General features: G+C 33.2%; 4 protein-coding genes across 5 annotated transcripts; 3 read left to right on the forward strand and 1 right to left on the reverse strand.

Moving 5' to 3' along the window:
- Positions 1 to 1812: 1812 nt before the first annotated feature.
- On the reverse strand, positions 1813 to 4400 carry LOC114415219 (pentatricopeptide repeat-containing protein At1g09900-like). The gene has a single exon (XM_028379810.1). It carries the CDS (start codon positions 4142 to 4144, stop codon positions 2333 to 2335), a length of 1812 nt encoding a protein of 603 aa, XP_028235611.1. The 5' UTR covers positions 4145 to 4400; the 3' UTR covers positions 1813 to 2332.
- Positions 4401 to 5266: 866 nt separating this feature from the next.
- Positions 5267 to 9473, forward strand: LOC114415221 (XIAP-associated factor 1-like). Of its 2 annotated transcripts, none has more exons than XM_028379813.1 (6): positions 5267 to 5412; positions 5510 to 5573; positions 6185 to 6320; positions 7622 to 7759; positions 7853 to 7974; positions 9043 to 9473. In XM_028379813.1, exons 2-6 carry the CDS (start codon positions 5530 to 5532, stop codon positions 9200 to 9202), a joined length of 600 nt encoding a protein of 199 aa, XP_028235614.1. In that variant the 5' UTR covers positions 5267 to 5412; positions 5510 to 5529; the 3' UTR covers positions 9203 to 9473. The 2 variants fall into 2 exon arrangements, with proteins under 2 accessions (XP_028235614.1, XP_028235613.1); XM_028379812.1 differs by having other exon boundaries at positions 5272 to 5412; positions 5498 to 5573.
- A 531-nt stretch (positions 9474 to 10004) lies between these two features.
- On the forward strand, positions 10005 to 17078 carry LOC114415220 (rhamnogalacturonate lyase-like). The gene is made up of 16 exons (XM_028379811.1): positions 10005 to 10214; positions 10641 to 10711; positions 11016 to 11137; positions 11450 to 11500; positions 11843 to 11962; positions 12046 to 12165; positions 12398 to 12539; positions 13453 to 13623; positions 13727 to 13882; positions 13983 to 14089; positions 14557 to 14647; positions 15437 to 15578; positions 15655 to 15811; positions 16126 to 16242; positions 16383 to 16509; positions 16624 to 17078. The coding sequence occupies exons 2-16, from the start codon at positions 10670 to 10672 to the stop codon at positions 16867 to 16869; spliced, it is 1911 nt and encodes a 636-aa protein (XP_028235612.1). The 5' UTR covers positions 10005 to 10214; positions 10641 to 10669; the 3' UTR covers positions 16870 to 17078.
- A 1314-nt stretch (positions 17079 to 18392) lies between these two features.
- Positions 18393 to 23308, forward strand: LOC114415222 (probable rhamnogalacturonate lyase B). Its single transcript, XM_028379814.1, has 15 exons — positions 18393 to 18651; positions 18768 to 18889; positions 18997 to 19056; positions 19288 to 19407; positions 19510 to 19629; positions 19751 to 19892; positions 20360 to 20530; positions 20676 to 20831; positions 20949 to 21055; positions 21307 to 21397; positions 21570 to 21711; positions 21804 to 21960; positions 22396 to 22512; positions 22613 to 22739; positions 22828 to 23308. The coding sequence occupies exons 1-15, from the start codon at positions 18610 to 18612 to the stop codon at positions 23083 to 23085; spliced, it is 1932 nt and encodes a 643-aa protein (XP_028235615.1). The 5' UTR covers positions 18393 to 18609; the 3' UTR covers positions 23086 to 23308.
- The last annotated feature ends 2640 nt before the right edge of the window (positions 23309 to 25948 follow it).

Genomic DNA, 25948 nt, shown 5'->3' on the forward strand with positions numbered 1-25948 from the left:
AAGAATAAAAGGAAAGGAATAGAAGGTGAGATATTTTTTTAGATTGTTTGATTTGGAAGAAATTGAAAGGAAAGAAGGATAAAATTTTGTTTTCGCTTATTTGGCAATGTAGAAAGTAAAACAAAATGAGTATAAAATAATTTAAATACCCTAAACTAAAGGTAACATGCAATATAAAAAAGAGTATTCCTAATATTTTCTTGCTTACTTTCTTAATTAAGGATTCCTAATGTTTTCTTGTTTATCTTATTTGAAAATGCATTCCAGACATTATTCTTGTAATTAGCTAAAAAATTATCACTTCAGACTATCTTGTCTTTATGTTTTTAACTCTTATCTCTATTTTTAAATTAATTTTTAATATATATTTTTAATATGTAAAAAATCTTAGTTTACAATTTGAATTGTTCGTAATAAAATCAAAATATTATATATATATATATATATATATATATTAAAAAATTACTTTATAATTTTAATTTAATATATTTAAAATATTATGTTTATTAATTTATGGAACAAGCTAAAATACTAGTTAATAATTATTTTACGGACAAACCTACACATCGTGCCGCAAACCATTCATTAACACTAAGGAGATTTAACATAGTTAATTAAATATAATGTATGTAAATATTATAAATCTTCTATGTTCAATTATTACGAATTAAAAAAAAAATTCATCAACAGCTTGTGATCCTTTCTTACCACTTGTTTCAGTGACTATGACGTTACGTATAAAATAGCATCTTCTGTCTAAAATAATTGTAATTTGTAAAAATACTACGCAAATTATAATTGTAGGTTCCCCAAAAAAATCATAACCGAGGTTGTCTTGTTTGATTTGATTACGAAGAAAAGCAACACCTGGCACGATAATGTGCAAATTAATCACTAGGTTGCGGATGGTACGAGTGGCAGTCTAGCTCCCGCATGAAGTGGGCCGGGCCATGTTGGTTTTATTCATGGATCACCAAAAGGATTGGGTCGACCCATTTAACGCTAAACCAATGGCAAGTCAACCTGTGTGGACTGATTGATCCATTTTGACAGCTCTAGATTCTACCGGCCCATTTACAAGACCAGAGCGACTAAAATTTTTGGCACTACGGAAGTGCTATTAGCACTACTCACGTGGGTGAGTTTTAAATAATTTCAAAATTACCCTTTAACGTAGCAATCAACAGCATTGCGTCCATTGCATGATACATGACACAGATGAAAGATCCAAATAAACATTTTCTGCTCCAATCCAATGAACACACTGAATGTTGCTCCGCTACTATCTGCAGATAAACAAAAAGAAACAAATAGCACACCACTAGTGCTTGGTTTAGACTGGTTGGAGTGACTGAGAAATAAGAGCCAACTTCAAGGAGTTCTTTCACACTTCACACTCCTCAGAAGCCTCCTTGAAAGCTTTAACAAGGGCTAATGGACATGTTTTGTTTTTGTGTGGGCAAATGAGCAATTTAAGCCTCCCCAAAGGTAGGGCAGCAATAGTACAGTCAATCATTGAAAATGTCAGAAAGGTTTGAGTGACCAAATGATTGAAGAATAACATCACCCAATGTCACGGGAAAGTGAGAGTCACACAAGAATGGCAAGACTTATGATTGGGTGAGGTTAGGTGCTAACCCCTTATAATAGGCTAATATGCCATTACCAATTTTGTATGTTCAACAATCTTAAAACATTTTAGTCTCACTGACACTGGTATTTCCCTTGTATCAGTACAGTAATAAGAGAGATAACTCAATCTGTTCCATCTTTTCTATTAATTCTGGTCCAAATTCCTAACAAGAAACAATAAAGCACCAATTACGTTGGCTTGTATATATTTGGTAACAACAATACACTGATAAAACCCAGACCGTTGATGAATCAAATTGCTTCATTTTACAACAGGCTATACTGGTATCCATGTGCTTAAAAAGAAATTGCCCTAAACAAAATAATACGATGGATACAATTGATCTCTTGAGTCAATCATATCAGAATCTGCAGCCAGAAATTACCATCCTTGTAAAAAGGAAGATGAGATTCAAAAACTGTCTTCCATGGATGCCAAAAAAATGTGAAAAGCATGATTAGTCTATATTAACTCTCAAGCAGTATAAATTATAAAATATAAATTAGAATTAAATATATCCGTACTGAATTAAAATGACCTCCTAACAAAATTGACATGCATTTCACTAGCCCCTCTCCCTCCTCAAAATAACAATCCAAAATCCAGAACAAGTAACTAACATGAGGGGTTTAACAAAATCTTTGTGCTCAAAAATGTTACTCAGCCATCTAGGTGTATAAGGTAAAAATGCATTTTATCCTACATCTTGACTGCTACCTGTTCAGCCGAACTTTTCTTCACAAATCCTCTGGAGCACAACTCATTCAACAGCTCCAAAGCTTCCTCGGCTAATCCTTCATCAGCAATGCCTTCTATAAGAATGGTATATGTAGCTTTGGTAGGTTTGCATCCTTTTTCTACCATATAAGCCAGGAAATCAATTGCACGACTAGTCTGCTGAGCCTTACAAAGTCCCAACATGATTGCATTGTAAGTGACAGCACTGGGCTTAATACTTAATCCTTCCATGTCATGGAAAATTTTTATAGCCTCATCAACCTTTCCTTCACAACCAAGTCCCCGGAGCAGTGTAGAGTATGTTATTATATCAGGTTTAAGACCCTTTCTGCGCATCTCTTCTAACAGTTCTGCAGCATACTCGGTTTTTCCCACCTTTGTAAGACCATCAATAACTGTATTATAAGTAATTAAAACAGGAGAGCATCCCTTGCTACTTAGTTGATTCAGTATTTCAACTGCAGCATCCGCCTTCCCATCTTTGCATAGTGCGGTAAGCAAAGTGTTATAGGTCACTATATCAGGGTAACAACCCCTTGACACCATTATTTCCAAATACTCAATTGCTCTATCCATCTTTTTCTCTTGACAAAACCCATGAAGCAATGGATTGTAACTCAAGGAATTTGGCACACAACCATGCTTTGGCATTTTCTCCAAGACATCAATGGCTCTACCCAGTAACCGTTTCCGGCACAAGAAGTTAATCAAGATATTGAAAGTAACAACACTAGGGGAACAGCCCTTCCTAAGCATATCAGCTAACAGCCTCTCAGCATCCATCCATCTCCCAGTGCTACACATGCTACGCAAAATAATATTATGAGTAATCACATTCGGTTGACAACCATATAAAGGCATGTTATTCAAAAACTTAATCGCCTCATCCAACCTACCCTCCTTGCAAATACCATTGATAAGAACATTGTAAGTGACCACATCAGGTTTGCACCCTTTCTTCCTCATCTCATCCAACAGCTTCATCGCCTGACCAACGCCACTATCATTACAAGTCGCTTCAATCAAAATCGTGTAAGTAATCACATCGGGATAACACTCCCTCTGCATCTGCCTGTCAAGAACCTCCATTGCCTCCTTCAGCTTCCCGCTATCACACAAACTACGCAGAATCGTGTTATACGTAACAACATCCGGAGCAACACTCATTCGCTCCAAAACCTGCAAGGCTTTGTCTATCTCCCCTGATTTGCAATAACCACCAATCAAAACATTATAAGTTATCACATCAGGAACAGCACCAGAATTCTCCAAAATCTCCATGATTCTCGTTGCCTTCCTAGTCTTTCCACTCCTGCAAAACCCGCGAATCAAGCTGGTGCAAGCAATGACATCAGGGATATCCCCTTGGTAAATCATGCGCTCAAGAAACTTAAGCCCTTCCTCCAACTCTCCATTTCTAACCAACTTCCGGAGATGAATGTTACTCGCAAACTCCTCGAAGCTCCGGGAACCGTTCACCCCGTTGGGCGAAGAAGATTCCATGCCTATGCCATTCAAGTCCCCGTTTGGGGTGCTAACAATTTGTTGCAATCTACCGTTCATGCCAGAAGCTTCGGACTTCGAAACCGCAGAAACGCGGTTTTCTAAACGCTTTCTAGACCTAGTTGCCTTCAGTTTTGTAAAATGATGACTAACACTACTAGCAGGAGATAGAACGAAAGGACGAGAAACGGTGTTATCCGAAACCCTAGCTCTGGTTATGTGGAAGGGGTGAAATGAGCAAAACTGTTCGGTTGGTGCCACTAAATCCATTGCTTTCTCTAAACATGCAACACTTTTTTTTTTTTTAAAGAGTTGTTAGCACTGAAAGCGTTGTGATAGAAATATGAGATATGGTAGAAAAATAGAATTCGGTAAATGAGAATTGGGAAGGGGGTTTTCGTTTACCCCTTAAGTTGAGAGGTTCGACCGAGAGAGTGAGAGGGCACAGTGGCTGGTCACTGGTGTTTTTGTTTCAGGGTTTTGCGGAACAAAGAAACCAGGGTGTACTTATCCGATACCCGTTGGTTCTCGTTTGTACAAGACAGAGGTTTATGTTTTTGTCGTATCAAATATATGGGGCTGGACTGGACTTGCCACTTTTGGACTCGGCTCTTTATCTTTAGGGCATTACTATTGGCACCCCTTTATTAGAAACAAGTTTCCATTTTCATTGCATATATTTCGAGAAGATTTTGTCAAGAGTTTGATTAATAAAAAGTCTGGTATATTTGGTAAATAACTCTGTCCTTTATATATTTTGGAGAAGAGTATGACTTTTGTTATATAAAAAGGATGCTATGTGCTAATAATGTAATTTTTTTACACTATCAACCAATTAAAATATGTCTTATCTTTAAAAAGTTTGACTCTTATTTTAATTATCTTAGAAATTCACAGTACCATGAATTATGATTGAATGATAGTGAAAATTTTCTTACATTGATGTGGTATAACTATTAGACTTAGATAAAGAAGACCTTGTTGAGAAATATAAATCTATTTTAATGATCTTTTATGTATTTTAAGTGATTGGTATTTGACAATTGGTTGGAAATATTCTCATTATAAAAGAATAATTATAAGATGATTATTGTACTATATATATATATATATATATATATATATATATATATATATATATATATATATATTATCTTGTCTAAATACAAAGCGTAAGAATTTAGATCTTGAATTGTTGTGAATTTTCTTTGCTAGATTATTTAAATTGTACTTTTTTGGGTCCAAAATATGTACTTCGAAGTTATGAAAAGTGACACACAAGCCCAGACGGCCCAAGTTGATTAAAACGGTAGGTCGTTGCTGGCTCCTTCGCCTTAATGGCGCGTAAGGTAAACGGCAGCTACTTTCTGAATGATCTATTTAAATGGCCCAAGCAAGGTCCCAAAAGTCTCCCAAAATCAGAGTGGTTGGTTTGGTTCAACAAGAGGAATTCTCCCAAATTTTGTATTTTTCACCCAAATTTTTCCACAAAACCTAACCCTCCTCTTGTTTCACGCGCAATCCGAATCTCCATTTCTGTAATCTCTCTCCCTCATTTTTTTTATAAAAAAAATTGATTTCTATTTTTTTGTTTTCTTTTTAGTTCTCATTTCTTTCTTTAAGATCTTGTCCTAGGACGAGCTTGTTAATACGCCATGGCAGCCGTGTCCGATCAAGACACTAGTGTATGCACTCACTGGTAAACACTTCCCTCCTAATCCCAAATTATGATGGAATGATTACAAATTATTTTATCTAGGTGAAAATTGTGAACTGGGTCCAGTTATTCTCGTTCTCGAATCTTGATTTACTTCCCTTGTGAGTCTTAGCTGAAAATTATGGCGAATTGGCGTAATTTGATTTGTCGGCAAAAGCAAAAATTTACCTGTTTTAGAAGTCTTGATGGTGTTATTGAGTGGTTTTGGTCATCATAGCTAGTTAGACGGTTATCGAAATCACATTTGAATTGACTCAGAACTGCTTCAGGATGAAGAAAACCATGCTGATGTGCATTTATTAATCTGTTTCCCCATTTGTATGATTCTTGATTTTTTTTTCCCCATTTGTATGATTCTTGATTATTTTTTTCCCCATTTGTATGATTCTTGATTTTTTTTTCCCCATTTGTATGATTCTTGATTTTTTTCCCCATTTGTATGATTCTTGATTTTTTTTCCCCCATTTGTATGATTCTTGATTTTTTTTTCTCCATTTGAGGTGATGTTTTGTTCATATTGAATGCATAAATTATGCGGTTATGCTTTGTCCTCAGGAAACTTTATCTTGATTTTTTCTTTTTTATGGTTTTAGTGATCGGGCTATTCCTTCGGCAAATATTGATTTGCATTTTGTTCATTGCTCTCGAAACCTTGAAAGATGCCAAATTTGTGACGACATGATTCCGAAACTACTTGCTGAGGAGCACTATTTAAACACACATGCCCCGGTATGGAAACTTTTGTCTGTTTTTTGGTTTGAAAAACCTATGAATTGAGAAGTTCACACTACCTGGCAATAAAGATAAACATAATAAATACAAGAGATTGTCAGTTTATTTTGAAGATTTTGGTGGGTGTAAAAGTGGTGTCTCAGTGACAATTATTTACTGATTTGGCTTTTATTTGAACCAAAATAAAATTTGTTTGACAATTTTAGGTAGGGGTGGAAACTGATCCCTCAATCCATGTATCATCCAATCCAACTCATCTATTTATGACAATAGATCTAATGAGTTGGATTTTTTTGATATATTCTAGAAATTTATAATGGTTATTGGTCTAACTCAGATATATTAGACACTTCTTCAACCAAGTCACTGAGAGAATTCCCAAACTGAATGTTGAGATTTTTGTCCTATGAGTCACTCAGTGCCTCTTACTGTCCTGGCAGATGTAACCCTATCTGTGCAGCAGATAATATGGACTAAATGAACCTGCCAGCTCCAAAAACTGAAACTCAATTAACTCTGTCAACCTTCTATGCTCTTGTTACCCCCTATCTTTCTCTAGAAGTTGCCCTATGATGGGTCCTTACGTTAGAATTTTATCTTTTTGCATCTTGTTTTTCATATATTTAGTTATATTATGTTTTCCATCAGCTTTGTTCTTGAAACTTGTGTATATCAAGAATTGTTCAAATCAATAACTTTAGCAAAAAAAAAATTATAAATTATAAATTTAATTAAATAAAACTTAGGATTTCTGATTTCCAAATTACTTCATAAAGGTTTAATTTTTTGGGTCACCTCATCAGTTTCTAAGCTGTAATAGTAGCTTTTACAAAATAGTTTATATTTTCTTTTTCTCCTTATTTTTCCCCCATGCTTTCCAACTGAGAATCACTACATTAAACTGGACATTTATCTTATATAAATTTGAAAACAACCTAATAAAAGCACAAGTCAGATATAAAGATTACTTATTTAATCAGCTCTTTCAATTTTCCTTTACTCAGTAGTATGGTTTTAATTTTTCCGTAATCATGTATGGAATGGGGATGCAGTATTGTTACATGTGTATAATTTATTGAGCCAGTCCTAGTTTTACTGTGTCCTATATATAATATGAAGGTGCCTCTCATATCATAGAGCATAGAAACTTGGAGTGTCAACTCCACACACTAAAGAAAATAGGTCCCCTCTCCCCCTTCTCCCAAAGGCTGCCTAGCATACTATAACACAGTTCATGAAGTCAGGCTTAAAATTCACTTTTGCAATGGTTATTCAAAAGGAAATGTCAATTTGCGCAGGTTGCCTGTTCGCTGTGCAGTGAAACCATGGAACGTGATATTTTAGATATCCATAGAGAGGAAAATTGTCCTAAAAGGATGATCACCTGTGAGTTCTGTGAGTTTCCTTTGCCGGCTATTGATCTGGCTGAGCATCAGGTAGTGTTTATTATAAAGGACTTCTTGAATTAAGATGGTTATATTAATCAGTGTACTCTGGTACTAATTTCAGTTTGATTTTTAAACATTCAGGAAGTATGTGGGAATCGAACAGAACTTTGTCACCTTTGTAACAAATATGTTAGACTGCGTGAACTATACAACCATGAAGATAGTTGCAATACAATTCAAGACAATTCTGCAGGGTCTTCAAGGTATGAAATGTCATCATTTGATTGTAGTATGTGTTTGAATTAGATTATTTTGTACTTCAAAAAGCTTATAATCAAGAGCTCCTTGGAAGAGTTTTAGGAGAAAAAAAAAGTTGATTATTTTCCGAAAAATAATAAAAACAAAAATGCACGGGCCAAAGATTTTTTTTTTAGTTTCTTCTAATTTTGTTCCATCTTGTGCAAGTCTTAAATACATTATTGTACTCTCTTGCTGAGTTGCTGTGGTGCCTGTTAGTTGAGGCTTAACATTAAATAATTATATGTATGCACAAATCTTTAACTATTTAAAAAGTTGGGGCTATATTGTAAGTCCAAGCTAATGAAGATACACTGAGGTGGAATATGCAGAAGTTTACTTCATGAATTTTCATTGCCTACAGGTTGTAGTTGGTGTAATTTCCCTATGAGTAGCTTGAGCCTTGAAAATTTATGGCTGCTGCAGAAATTTTTATAATTTTAGATGAGTGCTGAGTCCTACATTTTGTAGGAGAGACTAGCAATGTTTGGCTCAGTTTCTTTTTTTTTTTGTTTCTCTTTTCCTTAAAAGAAGTTCCTCCAATTAACCTTTTGTAGAAGGCTCTTCTTTGTGACTTGCTTCATAAAAAATAAAGCTACTTTTAAGTTTTAAAGCTTCATGGAAATTGTGTTTGGCATAGCTTAGAAAAACTAGGCAAAACACAACCTAAGTAAATGAGGGAAGTTTTGCTTGTTTTGATGCAGCTGAATTTTTTGTGTGAATTTTTTGCTTGTTGTGTATGTGGGATGCAACAATAACTTACAGCAACAACCAACCCGTATTTTTTTATTTGACTAAACCACCATTTTGGTCCTCTAAAGATACATGGTGACATCAATGTGGTATTTTAAAGATTTCTTACATCAAATTAGTCCTCAGAGCTCTAAAATGACAGTTTAATCAATTTATATTTTATTTTTTATTTCTAAAAAAAGATCTTATCTTATTAGGGGAGGTTTGTCATTAGCCCTGTGGATCACTAATGATATGCGTTTGTTATTTCTCGCAATTGAATTGTTTACTTTTGTGTGAAGGTATGTGAGGCCAGCTGAAAGAGATGAGGGTGCTAGAAGAAGGCCGCAGAATGATTTCTCAGGAAAGCGTCTTTTTTTCACAATAGCATTCACTGGCATTGCTGTTGTCCTCGGATCTATTTTTTTCCAGAGGAAGACAGATCTCAGCAATGTGCAATAGCAGCGGAGAGTATACGTGTTAGTGTAAATTTGCTTGATCTGTATAATTTATTTGCATACAACAGAAAGTCGAACGAGATATACTTCACCGGCGCATAAAACACATCGGCATTGTCATTGAATTATCATTTTGGTCTTGTATTTGATGGTCAGAACTGCCAAGTACCAAGAGATAAATGAGTCATTCATTACAAAGATTGATATTTGTTGTTAATCCTCCAATTATATAGGAACTGTAATATCGTTTTCGGATAAAAATTTGGTTTTTTTTTGTTAGGGTTTTATAGGACAAATTAAGACTTGTGATTTCATTGAGCACCTTAATTAGCAAGGATGAGTCAACCTCTTGGGAATTTAATAAATTTTAATCAATAATAAAGGAAGCTGACTAAAGTATTTAGTAATTTCTTATGTGTATTTTCCTGATAAAGAGGACCACACACATTGCTTTTTTTTTTTTAATATAGAATAATTCAAATTTACCTGTGTCTATTTAGAGACTAAAAAAAATTTCTTAACAACATAGACCAATTTATATCGAGAAAAATCTCTTAACAACAGAGACATCACTTTTAATCCCAGAAATTCTTCAAAATAAACTTGTATTTTTTTTTCTGTTTTTCTTTATCAAAAAGTAACATGAGCTTCTCAACGACTCAACCTATAACGTTTTCCAGCAAATTCTTTAAACCGAGCTGTCAACACTCAACACACATTTTGCATAAATATAATTTTAAAGATTATTATTACAAAAGAATTAATAAATTTACCATACATTTGTGATTATATAATAATTTTAGAAACACTTTGTAATGTCCTTTGTCTACGGAACAAGACAGATTTCTGCAATTATACGGCAACGTATAAAGTGCTGTGTTCTGCGGCTCTGTTTTCTGTTATGCACTTCCGGCACCGCTGTTTCCCATAGTAAGGTTATTTCCACACACTCAGTTGTATGACACGTGTCTCTTGATCTGTCAGATTTCGTCGTCGTCGTCAGTACGCCTCCCTCGGTAACCTCATCATTCATTCTTATAGATTATACTAATTCATGAAATATATGATTTCTCGGTGATTTTTTTTTTTTTTAAAAAGTATACTCTTGAAATTTCGCTCACACAGTAACCCTGGTACATACTTAGTTGTCAAATCACCTTATTTAATCACTTCTGAAAGAATTAACGAGGATTTTACCAATTTGTCATGTGTGATGAGGAGGCTATACGTTTTCGTTGAACCAGAAAACTAAGGTATCGGAAAGATTTAGAGATTATTAGAAGTTGAAGCATTAAAACCGCTTCAACTGTTTTTACATTTTCATTGAAACGTGAATTGATTGAAATTGATACTATTGGTTCTGTAATTCTGTTTCCTTATGCGATTCCATTTCTTTTAAACTTTGTTGGAATTTTCAACTAGATTCCTTCTCTTATATGCAGGCCAGTAAATAGGAAAACAAGGGTTCACAATGTCCGGCCCAGGGGTACAGTTGCACATCCAAGATCACCATGTAAGTCTACTCGCATGTACATTTTTTCTCCCAGTTCCTGCAATGTTGTTCTTTGTTAATGCTTCAATTACAAAACCTTGAAAATACTTGTTATATTTGATTATTTGCATCGTACCTAAACATCATCATCTAAGTTAAATTATTGTGTATTTCTTTTTCCTTGTACCTTAAGTTTGAATGTAGGATGGACATTTATGAAGCTTTGAGTCCGTTGTGTATAAGTTTCAACAAAAATCTTGTGGCATTGACACTGTCAGTTATATTTTAGTTTCGTTTGATTGTTTTAACTTCTTGGAATGTGCAGGTGGTGATGGATAATGGCATAGTCCAAGTTACCTTATCAAATCCAGATGGAATTGTCACTGGGATACGATATAATGGTGTTGACAATTTGCTTGAAGTTCTCAACAAGGAGACTAATAGAGGGTATGTGCCCCCTAGCGATGAATAATTGTAAATTGTTATCCCTCTCACACACATGTGCGTGCAAGCTCACACACACAGAGTAGTCATTCTTTTGAAATTGTAATGGTTGAATGAACTGTGAAGTTATCAAGAATTCAAACTGATAGGTAGTAATAAATTGGATTTTTTTTTTATGCATGAAAGCAAAAGTAAACAGTATGTTATACATATTATCATTAAGGAAAAAATATAGTTATTAATTGTGAGGAAATCATAGGGAGATCTCACTTTTTGAAGCTGGAAGCTGATTTTGCCTTTCAATTGAATGTTTAGGTACTGGGACCTTGTTTGGAGTGCGCCAGGAAGCAAAGGAATGTTTGATGTGTATGCCAATGCTGCTTTCTTTTGTAACCACATGGTGTCTTTGATTCTGTTCCAACAAGTCAAATAAATTCTCAATAAATATATATTCAAATGCATTCCCTGATTTGAGTTTGCAATTAAACTGGGAGTGGTTTTTAAGTCTCACCTGAGAAGAAATAAACTCGTTGCCAAAGAGTTTGCAATCAAATTGGGAGTGGTTTTTATGTCACACATGAGCAGAAATAAACTAGTTGTCAAACCCTTTCATTTTCATTACATGTTCTACTTACAATCTTATCAGTTCCATTACTGCTCAAAGAATAATATTTAAAGCACATGTGAACTCAAGATTTTATGGTCCAGGATTAAAGGAACGTGTTTTAAAGTTATAGTTCAAAATGAGGAACAGGTGGAGCTTTCATTTGCAAGAATGTGGGATCATTCACTAGAGGGAAAGTTTGTCCCCTTAAATATTGACAAAAGGTTCTTGGTCAAATTTTGTGTATCAGTAGCTTTTTTTATTACTGATAGTTGTAGGATTAAAATTTGTGGATGGTCAATTTCAGATTCATAATGCTCCGTGGTTCATCAGGCTTCTACTCTTATGGAATTTATGAGCACCTAAATGGATGGCCAGATTTTGATATTAGTGAAACAAGGATCACTTTCAAGCTTAGGAAAGACAAGTAAATTCTCATTTTGACAAAACAGTTCGATGCCCCTCTCTATTCTGTGATTCTATATATCTATTTATTTCACAAATATAGTCATATAGGGATGAGAGTTTGACTGGCATTCTCTTTCTAGATCTTTGGTAATTTGACATTCAAAATATTAGTTGAGATGGTCATGGAAGATAACAAGCAACTCGTATTTATTTATTTTTATTTTCATCCACTTTAACAATCAAGTATGTAGGTTTCAATACATGGCTATGGCAGACAATAGGCAAAGGGTTATGCCTTTTCCTGAAGATCGGTTAGCAGGAAGATGCCAAACCTTGGGCTACCCAGAAGCTGTCCTGCTAGTCAATCCCAAGGATCCACGATTGAAAGGAGAGGTATCTATTGCATATATTTCCTGACACTGTTTTATCTTGCCAAAGCTTCTAATTGTATTTTTACCATAGTAGTTTAGTTTGTAACTTCTTCAAATGGCTTGAATGTCAGTTCCACACTGAATTCATTCTCACCCATATGGTACATAGTCTACAATTTGTCCTTACTTGCATCGTTAAATACTATTTTACATTATGGCTAAATTTAATTTGCCCTATGTGGTTTTGGGGAGTATCACTTTGCCACCATGTTGTTTAAACTTTGTCACTTTGATCCCCTTGTACTTTCATTAACCTATTTATTATCTCCTTGTCTCTTTTTTTGGTTGTCAACTATGAAAAGCTTATACATGCTATAATCCATTAAACTGGCGAGTTTACATATAAGCCATGTCTATCTATTCCTAAGTTTTGACAAGGAGAACGTTGTTTCTAGGAAAATAAACAAAGTAATCTTCAATTGATTTTTTGTAACTTACATCAGTTAAAGTTATGATTTTGTAGTTTAACAGAATGAAACCCCAGTGGCAAAATGCAACTGAAACTAACCATTGGGGAGGAGGGGGAAGGAACTAAATTAAACCCTTTAAAATATTTTTATATATCATTTTGGTAATTTGATGCATAAAGCAATTTTACTTCACACAATCCAGAACAAAACACATTCTTAAAAATTACTTTTGGGAAAACATTTCCATATTCCAAAATAAATTCTTTCAAAACCAATCTAAACTACTTTGCATTTAAAAACAATTAATCAAAGTCCAAATGCACACATAGTAGTTAGTTGGTTAACCTGGCAAGTTTTGAGTGTCCACTAAATCATGTGGCTTGTAAAGAGGAGATAGGATGATTTCCTCAGCATCGATTGTGTATGAACTATTTCACTATGTCTTTATTTGACTCTAATTCACAGGTGGATGACAAGTATCAGTATTCATGTGTAAACATGAATAATCGAGTCCATGGGTGGATATCTTTCAGTCCACCAGTGGGATTCTGGCAGATCACACCTAGTGATGAGTTTCGTTCTGGTGGACCCCTCAAACAGAATTTGACCTCGCATGTAGGCCCTACCACGCTTGCAGTAAGTGAATGAATTTAGATTTTAGACCAAGATAACAATTCCCTACGTGGCTATGATACTGTGTTAACCCCCGTTGAGATGCTTATTAAATTGGCATCATCAGATGTTTCTTAGTAGTCACTATGCGGGACAAGATTTGGTGCCTAAATTTAGAGGTGGTGAATCATGGAAGAAGGTTTTTGGTCCTGTATATATTTATCTTAATTCCGGAGCAGTTGGTGATAACCCACTTTGGCTATGGGAGGATGCAAAAATACAGGTTTGTCCATGAATCTCTTGTACCTTGGTTAGGAGGTAGATTGTATAGACAGTTGGCTGCAATAATTGTAATATAAAGACTAATTTGAATTGATATTCAGATGATGAATGAAGTTCAAAGCTGGCCATATTCTTTCCCAGCTTCAGAGGATTTTTTAAAATCGGATCAACGGGGCAATGTCAGTGGCAGATTACTTGTCTTAGACAGGTAAGCATGCACGATATTCCTAGTTTATTCTTGATATTTTTAGTTTGCATTATGCGATTTGTACCTTACTGATGCTTGGAATACAACCTGTTTCTATTGAATTTTTTTTTTTACTTTAGTGCTAACAGCTAGGCTTTTTGGCACGATAGGGGGGATAATGCTATGACTTTCTATTAAAATATTTTTCGTTATTTTTGTAATATGAGAATAAAAAGGTTCTCACTGTATTTTATGGTTAGAAATTTAAAATATGTGTGTGTGTGTGTGTGTGTTGAATAATTAATCCATTGCTGAGCAGCAGTGACATTGTGGCTGTTCTTTTTATGTTTTATTTGTCCATGCTCTAGTGTCCAGTCCTAGATGTGAGGGGGTAAGTTGAGATCCCACGTTCACTAGAGATACAGATCTCAACATAAATATATAGGTGAATTTAAGTGAACTATTCTAATTCTAATTATTGTGTCTAGGTATGTCTGCACAGACTTAATACCAGCAAATAGTGCTTATGTTGGCTTAGCCCCACCTGGAGATGCAGGGTCATGGCAAAGAGAATGCAAGGTGCTCTTCCCTCATTTAAGGAAAACTAGCATTTTAGTTGCATGTGCTGTACTTTTGTAGTTTGTGCTCAACTAACGTTTTTTTTTTTTTGGCTAAATTGTAACTTTGGTCCCCCTGGTTTGACGTTTGTGCGATTTTGATCCCCAAAGTTTAAAATGATCGGATTTGGTCCCCCAAGTTTTAAATTTGTCCGATTTTGGTGCACTTATCTAATTTCTAATGTTTGACCTCATTGACTGTCAATTGACCGTCAGTATATGTTAAATTAATTTTATTTAATTTGAAAACTTTTTTTTTCTTCCTCACGCTCTTCCTCGCTTCACGCTCTTCACTCCATCCTTGATTAATTTGTAAACCGAGGAACAAGAGGAAGAGCGTGAAGCGAGTAAGAGTAATCGAGGAAGAAGGGGAAGAGCGTGAGGAAGAAAAAAAAGTTTTAAAATTAAATAAAATTAATTAGACATATATTGACGGTCAATGGGGTCAGACGTTAGAAATTAGGCAAGTGCACCAAAATCGCACAAATTTAAAACTTGGGGGACCAAAATTGCACAAACGTCAAATCAGGGGGACCAAAGTTGCAATTTAGCCTATTTTTTTATTTTTTTACATTTGGGTTGAGGATGGGGCTATGTGATCAAGGGGATCTTGCAAACTATGTTAGACATAACCTTGTTTTTCTTTTCTTTTGAAAAACAAAAATTATACAAATCAAGATAATTACAAAAATGTTGTTGTGGGTGCCCAAAAGAATTCTTTACCAGATTATTTAACTTTTACTCCTAACAGGACTATCAATTCTGGACCAGAGCAGATGAAAATGGATTTTTTACTATTAAAAATGTACGTCCAGGCGACTATAACCTTTTTGCTTGGGTACCTGGTTTTGTTGGGGACTACAAATTTGGTGATTTTATGAAGATAACATCAGGTTCCATAGCTTGGTCAAAGTTTAATTTGTTTTCCATCTTGCAAAATAATATATGTTTAATAAACTAGTAATGCAGGTTCTTACATTGAATTGGGTGAACTTGTATATGAGCCTCCAAGGGATGGTCCCACATTGTGGGAAATAGGTATTCCTGATAGATCCGCTGCAGAATTTTATGCTCCTGATCCCAGTCCACAACATATTAATAAGCTTTTTATCAACCATCCAGACAGGTTAGCTCTGTTATGTGCTATTAGGGGCATGCTACTGTGATAATTCTTAACTGGGTGACCAGTTTTTCTTTTTGTTTGTCCTTATATTGCTTTAATGGATTTTGCTTAATTTTGAATCTGTGCTACATATTACAACATGAAATGATGAAAATTTTATCCAACTGTGCTTTTTATCCTTTTACGTGTGATTTCTAACAAAAACTAACAAATTAACATTTGCCAATAAAAAGAAGAAAAAAAATGTGTGAAGAAAATGTTTCCTTTAGATGTCCGTTGATCTGTTCTTAGATTTTTCTTTTTTCCTCAACTTGTAGGTTCAGGCAGTATGGATTGTGGGATAGGTATTCAGAATTGTATCCTGATGCAGATTTGGTTTACACAATTGGTGTTAGTGACTATACGAAGGATTGGTTTTATGCACAGGCTCCGAGGTCTGATTTTTGTATTATTGATTATTTGTATAATTTGGCTAAAGATTATCATGCAAGCCTACTTCATCTATTATTGTTGGATTTCTTGAGTTATACGTTATATACAATGTACTAATTTTTCAAGCTTATATAAACTGTAGGAAAAAAGTGGATAACACTCTTCAAGGAACAACTTGGCAAATCAAGTTCGAAATCTGTAGTGTTGTTAAAGGAAGTACATACAAACTGAGAGTTGCAATTGCATCTGCAACATTAGCTGAATTGCAGGTATAGTCCCTTTGCCTTTTTTTCTCCTATACACACATAGGGCTTCATTGTATGTGATACAGTATGTAAGTATCTTTTAAAATTTTGATATGACCTTATGCATTGTCTATGAAGATTCGAGTAAATGATCCCAATGCAAGGCGACCCGTATTTACCAGTGGATTAATAGGAAGGGACAACTCAATTGCAAGACATGGAATTCAAGGGATCTATTGGCTGTACCATGTGAATATACCAGGTTCTCTTCTTGTTGATGGCACAAATACCATATATTTTTCGCAACCAAGATGCACCAGTCCCTTCCAAGGTATCATGTATGATTATATTCGTTTGGAAGGCCCACCTTGTGAAGAAATTTAAGTTAACCTTTGGGAATAAATGATACTAAATATTAGTGCACTGTTATCATATCAGAATATATTTATCTGTGAGCGTTGTATACGTTATATCTTATATTTTTTTTCTCTGTTTTTTCAGTAATTTTGTTGTTGCCATCGTTGTGTGTGTATATGAACAAACATCAAATACTTTTACACATAAATTCATATTTATATTTGGTGCTTTTGTTAGACTAGTTCATCCAGCTTTCATGAAACAGGCAGATTGAACATTGGTTTTGTAAAACCGTTTTGAATAATGTGGGAGTTCATACCCTGGTATCTGATCCTCAGCCGCAAAAAAATAAAGTAAGATTAATAAAATAAAACCTGATATAACATATCAAATTCTAATGACTCATTTTAGATTTTGCTGTAAGAAGGCTCGTATCTTTTGCCGTGTATAAGCTTTTTTTATTTCCAGGTAAACCTTCCGACCCAACAAAAGCCCGTCGAGAAGCTAGGTAGTGAGTATTTAAGCTAACGGTTTATATATAACAATTATTAATTAATTTGACTTTGAGTTATATGGAGGCTAGTTGACCTTCTCAATCCAATCCAGCCTACTGATATCTTAAGTGCAGGGTGCGGCTTCGTTCATTCTTACCTAGCATAAGAAACAACTTTTGCATGTTTACAGAGAAACTTCGTGAATAAAAAAAAAAACAAATTTCTTTCATTTATAAATAAAAAATAAAGTGAATTAAAAACTAAAATAAATCAAATTTATTTTATTAATTAAAATAAATCCATACAGCATTTTTTTTAAAAAAAATCCCATTTAATTCTACATAACTTGATTTTATTTCACGAGCAAAGTTTGATTTATTTTACTTTCATAATTTAATAAAAAAAATATCTTATAAATTTGTTTTAGATCTCTTAAGATTTAATCAAAATTAATTAATTTTAATTCCTACATCTTAAAAATGATAGTTTTAGACCTTATATTTTTTTAATGTGGTGGATTTCATTTCTAACCATATACTTTATTTTGATTTGACGAGGAATCAAAATCATTATTTAGAAGAAAAAAAACTGACCAAGACATATTTTATCCTCTCTTATATTTGAACAAAAAAAGAGAATGTTAATATTGTTTGAAATTGTAAAAAAAAAATATTTGTCATAATTAACTTTCATGTTTAATCACAAATAAAATAAAATTTAAATTGGTTTTTATTTATTAATTTTCAACTTTTTCAAAACTAGCCTCTCCTGTTTTGTTTTGTTTTTAAAAACTTAGACAAAACTGCGTGGTAAAGGAGGATGCGGTTCAAAACTTCCAATAACCTAATAAGAATATAAGAAAGGGAGGATACCAAAAGAAGGAATAAAAGCTACACTTTTATCCTTCTATAATGTGATTGACTGTTTCTTCACTCGCACGCTGTTATCTAATACACCAAACTGTGGCGACCAAGTAAAGAGATTTAAAAGAATGCTTTCTCTCTAGGTCAAGGAAGCTAATCCAATTCATCATTCATTTAAGCCCTCAGACTATTCACGTTCTGTTGGCAGATTGCTGAGTAGTAGAGCATAAGCACAAACTGTTTTTCTCTCCAAACGCTGTGCTTAATTAAAACCAGCCATTGCCACCATATATATATAAAGGCCATTCTTTCTTTGCATTTTAAGATAAATTCTCAGCCATTGTCTCAAACTACTCTGAATTTGTGAGATTTTTCATTGCCCACTTCTCTTGTTCACTGCAAGTACCACCATGTCGTCGCCGGGGGTGCAACTTACTATTCAAGATAATCATGTATTCAAAATCTTATTATCCTTATGTTCTTTCTTCCATCTTAATAAATTTTCATAGTATTAAGTAGGATTTTTTATTCATTCATATTTTCTAAAGTGATGAAAATTCATGTGCAGGTGGTGATGGAAAATGGCATACTAAAAGTCACCTTATCAAATCCTGGGGGAATTGTGACTGGAATACAGTATAATGACATCGACAACTTGCTTGAAGTTTTGAATGACGAATCTAATAGAGGGTATATAAATAAATATACTTTACAAAGTCGTATTCACTTTTACAAATTAAGGAACTTCGTTTGGTGTCTTCCCAATAATACAAAAATCTGTTTGCAAATTAATGTAGGTATTGGGACCTTGTTTGGAGCTCACCAACAAGTACAGGAACAAGTGGCACATTTGATGTGTATGTCTACTTACCTTTCTTTATGTTTTATTTGCATGATAATAAGCTTAAGATTCCACCCCAACTGCTTCAGCTTTGCCTTTATTTAAGTGGCCGTGGCCAACTAATTATATACTTTGCCATATCAGTTTTACATATTTGAATTAATTTACTTTTTCCTTTTCTACTATAACCGTGTATCTTCAAGAAATTAAAGTCACATATGTAGCCATTGTGAAACGTGCACTGCAGCATCAAGGGAACAACTTTCAAAGTTGTGGTTGAAAATGAGGACCAAGTTGAGTTATCCTTCACCAGGACGTGGGACGTCTCTCGCGAGGGCAAGTTGGTTCCTTTAAATATTGATAAAAGGTCATTAAGTGACACCAACCATTCTTCAATATTACATTGTTAAGATGGTGACACTAAAATGAAAATTCTAACTACATTTAATTGTAATGTGTGTGATCGTAGGTTCGTAATGCTTCGTGGTTCTTCCGGCTTCTACTCATATGCAATTTATGAGCACTTAGAGGAGTGGCCAGCTTTCAATCTTGACGAAACAAGAATTGCTTTCAAACTTAGAAAGGACAAGTAATTAGTAGAGGCTTCACAATTTTATTTTATGTTTTTACGTTTTGTCCCTTTCATGCTTCTAGTTATTGTTATGCTTAGTTGCAAAGAATATAGACTCCAATATTTGGATGGTGGACAGATTCCATTATATGGCGATGGCAGATAATAGACAAAGAAACATGCCTCTTCCAGATGACCGATTACCACCTAAGGGAAAAGCCCTTGCCTACCCAGAGGCAGTTCTACTAGTCAATCCCATCGAACCAGAACTTAAAGGAGAGGTAAATTTAGGTTTAGATAGATACTAATCCACTTGTTTATGTGCCATTTTAAATTAATATCATCAAAAGAAAAATGAAAATGTATTATGTGTATTTTACGAGAGTATCATTAAATAAAAAGTGAAAACGCATTATTTAAAAGGATTATTTTATTCTTATAACACAATAATTTTTATAATGAGGGGAGATCATAAAAAGAAAATATAGAAATGTAAAATCAGAAAATAAACTAGTCCAAAGTTTAAAAGTTAAAAATTAATATTATAAAATTTACACACACGCGTATATATTCAGAGATCATAATAATTTATGTAATTAATAATTTTATTAAAAGTGCTGTCCAATTTTATTTACTAAAAGTATATGTTACTTTAAGAAAGATAACGAGAGATAGAGGAATTATTATTATTATTATTGTATGTTATTATTTTGGGGATAATGGTTTGGTGGAATTTAATTATGTGTAGGTGGATGACAAGTACCAATATTCATGTGACAACAAAGATAGCCAAGTTCATGGATGGATCTGCATGGATCCCGCAGTTGGATTCTGGCTAATTACGCCCAGCAATGAGTTTAGATCTGGTGGACCCCTCAAACAAAACTTAACTTCCCATGTGGGGCCTACCACTCTTGCTGTAAGTATTCCTCCCAAGAAAAACACATATTCTGCCACGTGATAGTTACTTGTATAGTTGTATTATTGCAAATTAATATACGATTGTACGTTAATTATGATTTGGTTCTAATTTTAGAATCTTGGCTCCAAAATAACGTAATCAGGTGTTTCTGAGTGCTCATTATAGCGGAGAGGATCTGGTGCCTAAGTTCAATTCTGGTGAGGCATGGAAGAAAGTTTTTGGTCCAGTTTTCATTTATTTGAATTCTCCCTATGATGGAACTGACCCCCTTAAGCTATGGGAAGACGCTAAACTACAGGTTTAATATTAATTTACTTTATCTATCTAATATATAAGTATATATTATATAGCTTGATTTTATAACTTAGCTAATAGTGACACAAGCATACATATATATGCCCAACCAAACTTACAGATGTCGGTGGAAGTTCAAAGCTGGCCTTACAGTTTTCCTGAATCAGAGGATTTCGCCAAGTGGGACGACCGTGGTAATGTTAGTGGCAGGCTTTTGGTTAGAGAGAGGTGTGTTCTTATCAAATTTATTACATTTAAGAATATTAATTATAGTCTCTGATAATTTCTTTACGATTATAAATTTTGAGAATTAATTGAGAAGAGAAGAATCACCTAAACCATGCCATTGTAGCAATATTAGTGCAATGCAACAAGATGTTTTTATGTGTATTGTAGTAGCTTTATGCTCATTGAAAGCACACATGACACTTGTAGTTTGTTTTAATATAATTTCATTAATTCCATCTCGGTATATATAGGTATATAAACGATGACTATGTATCAGCAAAAGGTGCCTATGTTGGCTTGGCTCCACCGGGAGACGTGGGGTCTTGGCAAAGAGAATGCAAGGTGACTTGAGAAACAGAAAAAAAAAATATGTAAACGGAAACACACACAAAAAGAAATGAGTATTCTTCTTAGTATGCTTAATTTCAGTATAATGTATTAATATACATGCACCGCTTTATGAGTTTAATTCCATTAGCTAACGGACATATCATCAAATTTTGATTCTTATCAGAATTACCAGTTTTGGGCTAGAGCGGACGATGATGGCTACTTCTCCGTCAGCAATATACGTGCTGGAGACTATAATGTGTACGCATGGGTACCTGGTTTTATTGGTGACTATAAATATGACGTAGTTATCAACATAACAGAAGGTATATTCACAACCAATTTTGTTATTTTTCTTTTTAAACTATTCTAGTCTTTTTATTGAGTACCATTTTGTATTTGATTTATGTGAAAACAGGTTGTGACATCGACCTTGGTGATCTTGTATATGAACCTCCAAGAGATGGTCCAACATTGTGGGAAATTGGCATCCCTGATCGCTCAGCTGCTGAGTTCTATGTTCCTGACCCAAATCCCAAATATATCAACAAACTCTATGTTAATCACCCTGACAAGTTAGTCACCTTTTTATGCCTGTTGTATACTTTTAAACTTTAAACTTTTAGAATGATTAAAAATTCAATCTAGGACTGTTTTTGAAATTTTCAGTCTAGAAAGAACAGAGCAAGATTTCTTTCTCATTATATTATGGGCATATTTTAAAGAATTTAATTTTCATAGAATGCAAGTGTAAAGACATTTACACTAATTTCAATCAATAAGAAGTTATCTTAAATGTGATTTTTAAAATAGTTTTTTTTTTATAAAAGTTAACAAACATGACAATATGTAAGAAAAACCTTAATGGTGGATATATTCTTATTGAATTCATTGTCAAAAGCCAAAATTGATTCCAATGGACAGATTAATTTCCCATGGAAAAGCTTGTAAATTGACCCAGACTACTTATATATAATTGTTATAGACTTGTAGTTGATTTTAATTGGCAGGTTTAGGCAATATGGGTTATGGGAGAGATATGCAGAACTATACCCTGACAAAGACTTGATCTACACAATTGGTGTTAGTGACTACACCAAAGATTGGTTCTTTGCTCAAGTTACCAGGTAGAGATAGTAGTTTCATAATGGGTTTTGCTTTACAAAATTATCGTTAATGTGTGGCAAATCATTACTTAATTTTTACTTTTTTGCTCCCCATTTTCAGAAAGAAAGATGATAACACATATCAAGGAACCACATGGCAAATCAAGTTTAAGCTTGATAGCGTGAACAAAAGCAGTAGCTATAAACTGAGAGTGGCTTTGGCATCAGCAACATTATCTGAACTTCAGGTACATTACTTAATTTCAATAATCTAATTAAGTTTTATTATCTTAACCTAAGTTTTATAAATACCTATACTAACATTTACAATCTTAGGTTCGAGTTAATAATCCAAAGGCACCTCGTCCTCTATTTTCAAGTGGGTTGATAGGAAGGGATAACTCGATCGCTAGGCACGGAATTCATGGACTTTATTGGCTTTACAATGTAGGCATACCTGGAACTCAACTAGTTGAAGGAGATAATACCATCTTTTTGACACAGACCAGAGGAAATGGTCCATTTCAGGCCATCATGTATGATTATATTCGTTTGGAAGCTCCACCGTCGTCTAGCTTCAACAAGAAAAATTGAGAAATTTAATTTCTGTTTTACTAACAATATTAATTTAATCAAATCCGACGAATAAATATTGGGAATAAAGAGTACGTAGTGGAGCTTATGAAATAATGAAAATTTCGGTTTCTTTGTAGTTTGTACTTGTTTGGGTTTATAGACTGGGATCGTTCCACTATAAAAATATGTACAAGACCTTCGTTTAATATGAATTATAAAGTATTATAATAGTTACAACGTGGGTACCATGTCATTTAAGTGATACTATATGATTTTAAATATTCTTTTAATTTTTACTATTTATTCACTGTTATACTAGTAATATTCGTATGTCTTGCATAAGTTTAATTGAATATAAGAAAATTAATATTAATTTAAATAGGTAAAAAAATTACAAAATATAATTGTCATAATTTAAGGTTTATTATAATTAATGATCCATTGTAAATAATATTTTAAAGATAATATATGTATTGTTAGTTAAGATTAACAATATTGATTATCAACTTTTTTTAATGAGATATAATGATAAAAAAAAGTATAATTTTTTAGTTTATTCAAGAAATATATTAAATATTTTATTGTAAAAATTTTAAGGTATAATGAGGTATAGTATTTTTAATTTATATTTTAATATATGTGTATATATAGGTATTAAAATTTTTAATTATTAAGTATTATTTAATAATAATATTTAGATGAAAAGACTGCATTTAATAAATATATAATGCATTTATTAAATTTAATAAAAAAAATATTATATATCTAGTAAATATATTATTTAATAATTTTTTTTATAATTTATTATATATTCATTATTTTATATTTAATAAATACAACAATTTCTGTCAAAGAAATAAAAAATAAAAAAAATTAATGTTGTATGATTTTAATCCTTGAGTTTCAATTACAGTAATAGATATCATAATTATTATGTAGTTTTAATCTTCAAAGTATATTATTATTATTATTATTATTATTATTATTATTATTATTATTAAGAACAGTGTTTATCTATTAAATAGAGAGGCTATATCTGATACGCTTGAAATGAAATTATAGGCCAATGTTGTAATCAATAATAACCATATCTCCTTCTTTTCTTTAAAAAAAAAAATTAACCATATTTCCTAAATAAATGAGGAATAAGATAAATTCGTTATCTGTAAAGATGGGTTCAATTAATGATGACACTCACTATATAAGAGGACATACTCTCTACAAGTAAACTTATGTTGCATTATGCTAAAACCCTAAGATTATCTCTTCATGATTTGAGCATTGGAGCGTTGCATGTACATAGCACCCTCCGCGAACATTGAAGAGGACAAAACCGTTGGGATGGGTAAGTGGGTCGGTCTGTCCCGTATAAGGTTCGCTGTATAAGTCTATATTAACCGCGAATCAGGGCTAATTTGTCCCGTACTCTTACACAGATTTAAAATATTGATCCGTCCCCACCCCGCGAACCTCGCGAGTCAAATAGGTTTAAAATTTTGGATTGAGCTTTTAAGATTATTTGGGTTTGAGTTGAACTTAATTGGTGGTTGCAAGTTTGCGGACCTCGCGGGCCAAACCCGCATAGCCCACGAATTATGCGGAACCTAAAATCTTATATAACCATGAATTTTTAAAAAATATTGGTCCATAGTCCATGCGGATCGTGTGTCCTGCGGGCTGATCCATGTACTTGAGTCTGTTTACTCATCCTAAAAATGGTTAGAGCAGGGACTATCAAACAAGACAAAAGTAACTCATTTTTTATAGGTACATTTAATAAAATATATTTATTGATCAATATCTCTTAAACATCTTAGTTTGACAACCCTCTTAATTAAAAATCATAGATTTCTTGGGTTAACTAAGTTTTAACTTTTTCAAATTTTGGGTTTTAATTCTTGAACAAAATGTTGATTAATCCTACTCTTCAAATTTGTATTCCATTAATGATTTTAGTTTTTACAGTCAAATATCATGGTTAAACAATTTAAACAGTCAAAAAATTAAAATGTCATAAAATATTAATAAAAATAATGTCATATTATCATTTAATTATAATATTTGGCAATCGAAACTAAAAACTATTAACGAAATAAAAGTTCAAAAAATAATACTAGTCAACATTTTATTCGAGCACTAAAATTCAAAATTTGAAAAAATTGATAGAATAAAAACTTAGTTAATTTTTTTTCTTTCCTTTAAGCATATTATTTTACTTTACCTCGGACATGACCCCATGTGAATAAGCCAACAAGGACAAGGACCTACACTTGAAGTTATAATCATGATCTAGTTGATTCGTTAACCTGTCATATTGTAACTTGGACGGATATGGATTGTTTACCAATATTAGTTGGCAGTATATATAGATGCTAATCATACACTACAAGTTTCCAACTACGCACAATATATATCGTTGTCCAGCTTTTTCCACTACTGAAATCATTATTTTTAGGAAAAATTAACTCAATTTGCAGGGATAATAAGTGCCCGGCCGTTAAATTAGCAAAAAGGAAGAAAAAAATAACTATAATTTTTTTAATGCTTTGCTGAATATAAAAGCACAACCTTTCCATTATAAATGTGGCCTCAACCCATAAGAGCAGCAAGAACTTATTGGAAGTTCACTTGAAAATCTCACAACTCACTAGTAATTTTAATTTCAGAAATTGAACCCTGTCGCACGTAATTATGCATTGCCGTATTGGTTTCTAGATAGGAATATTTTATACCATCACTATGACAAGGATGATTCCACGGGTCTGGTTATATTCATGACTAATCTAGCTAGCACAAAATCAATCATATTATTTCTCTTTAATTCTGTTAAAAAAATTATGAGTACGTATATGATTCTGTTAAAAAGTGTAATTGTCTTGAA

This window comes from Glycine soja, chromosome 6 (assembly GCF_004193775.1).
Source record: "Glycine soja cultivar W05 chromosome 6, ASM419377v2, whole genome shotgun sequence".
Classification (NCBI taxonomy): domain Eukaryota; kingdom Viridiplantae; phylum Streptophyta; class Magnoliopsida; order Fabales; family Fabaceae; genus Glycine; species Glycine soja.

What these genes read in the sequence shown, in the direction of transcription:
- LOC114415219 (XM_028379810.1), bottom strand. Translation starts at nt 4,144, where the DNA reads ATGGATTTAGTGGCACCAACCGAACAGTTTTGCTCATTTCACCCCTTC.
- LOC114415221 (XM_028379813.1), top strand. Translation starts at nt 5,530, where the DNA reads ATGGCAGCCGTGTCCGATCAAGACACTAGTGTATGCACTCACTG. An exon ending in ACTAGTGTATGCACTCACTG is followed by an intron (nt 5,574 to 6,184) that starts GTAAACACTTCC and finishes TTATGGTTTTAG; the next exon opens with TGATCGGGCTATTCCTTCGG. An exon ending in ATTTAAACACACATGCCCCG is followed by an intron (nt 6,321 to 7,621) that starts GTATGGAAACTT and finishes CAATTTGCGCAG; the next exon opens with GTTGCCTGTTCGCTGTGCAG.
- LOC114415220 (XM_028379811.1), top strand. Translation starts at nt 10,670, where the DNA reads ATGTCCGGCCCAGGGGTACAGTTGCACATCCAAGATCACCAT. An exon ending in TTTATCAACCATCCAGACAG is followed by an intron (nt 15,812 to 16,125) that starts GTTAGCTCTGTT and finishes CTCAACTTGTAG; the next exon opens with GTTCAGGCAGTATGGATTGT. An exon ending in CAACATTAGCTGAATTGCAG is followed by an intron (nt 16,510 to 16,623) that starts GTATAGTCCCTT and finishes TTGTCTATGAAG; the next exon opens with ATTCGAGTAAATGATCCCAA.
- LOC114415222 (XM_028379814.1), top strand. Translation starts at nt 18,610, where the DNA reads ATGTCGTCGCCGGGGGTGCAACTTACTATTCAAGATAATCAT. An exon ending in AGTTATCAACATAACAGAAG is followed by an intron (nt 21,712 to 21,803) that starts GTATATTCACAA and finishes ATGTGAAAACAG; the next exon opens with GTTGTGACATCGACCTTGGT. An exon ending in CAACATTATCTGAACTTCAG is followed by an intron (nt 22,740 to 22,827) that starts GTACATTACTTA and finishes TTACAATCTTAG; the next exon opens with GTTCGAGTTAATAATCCAAA.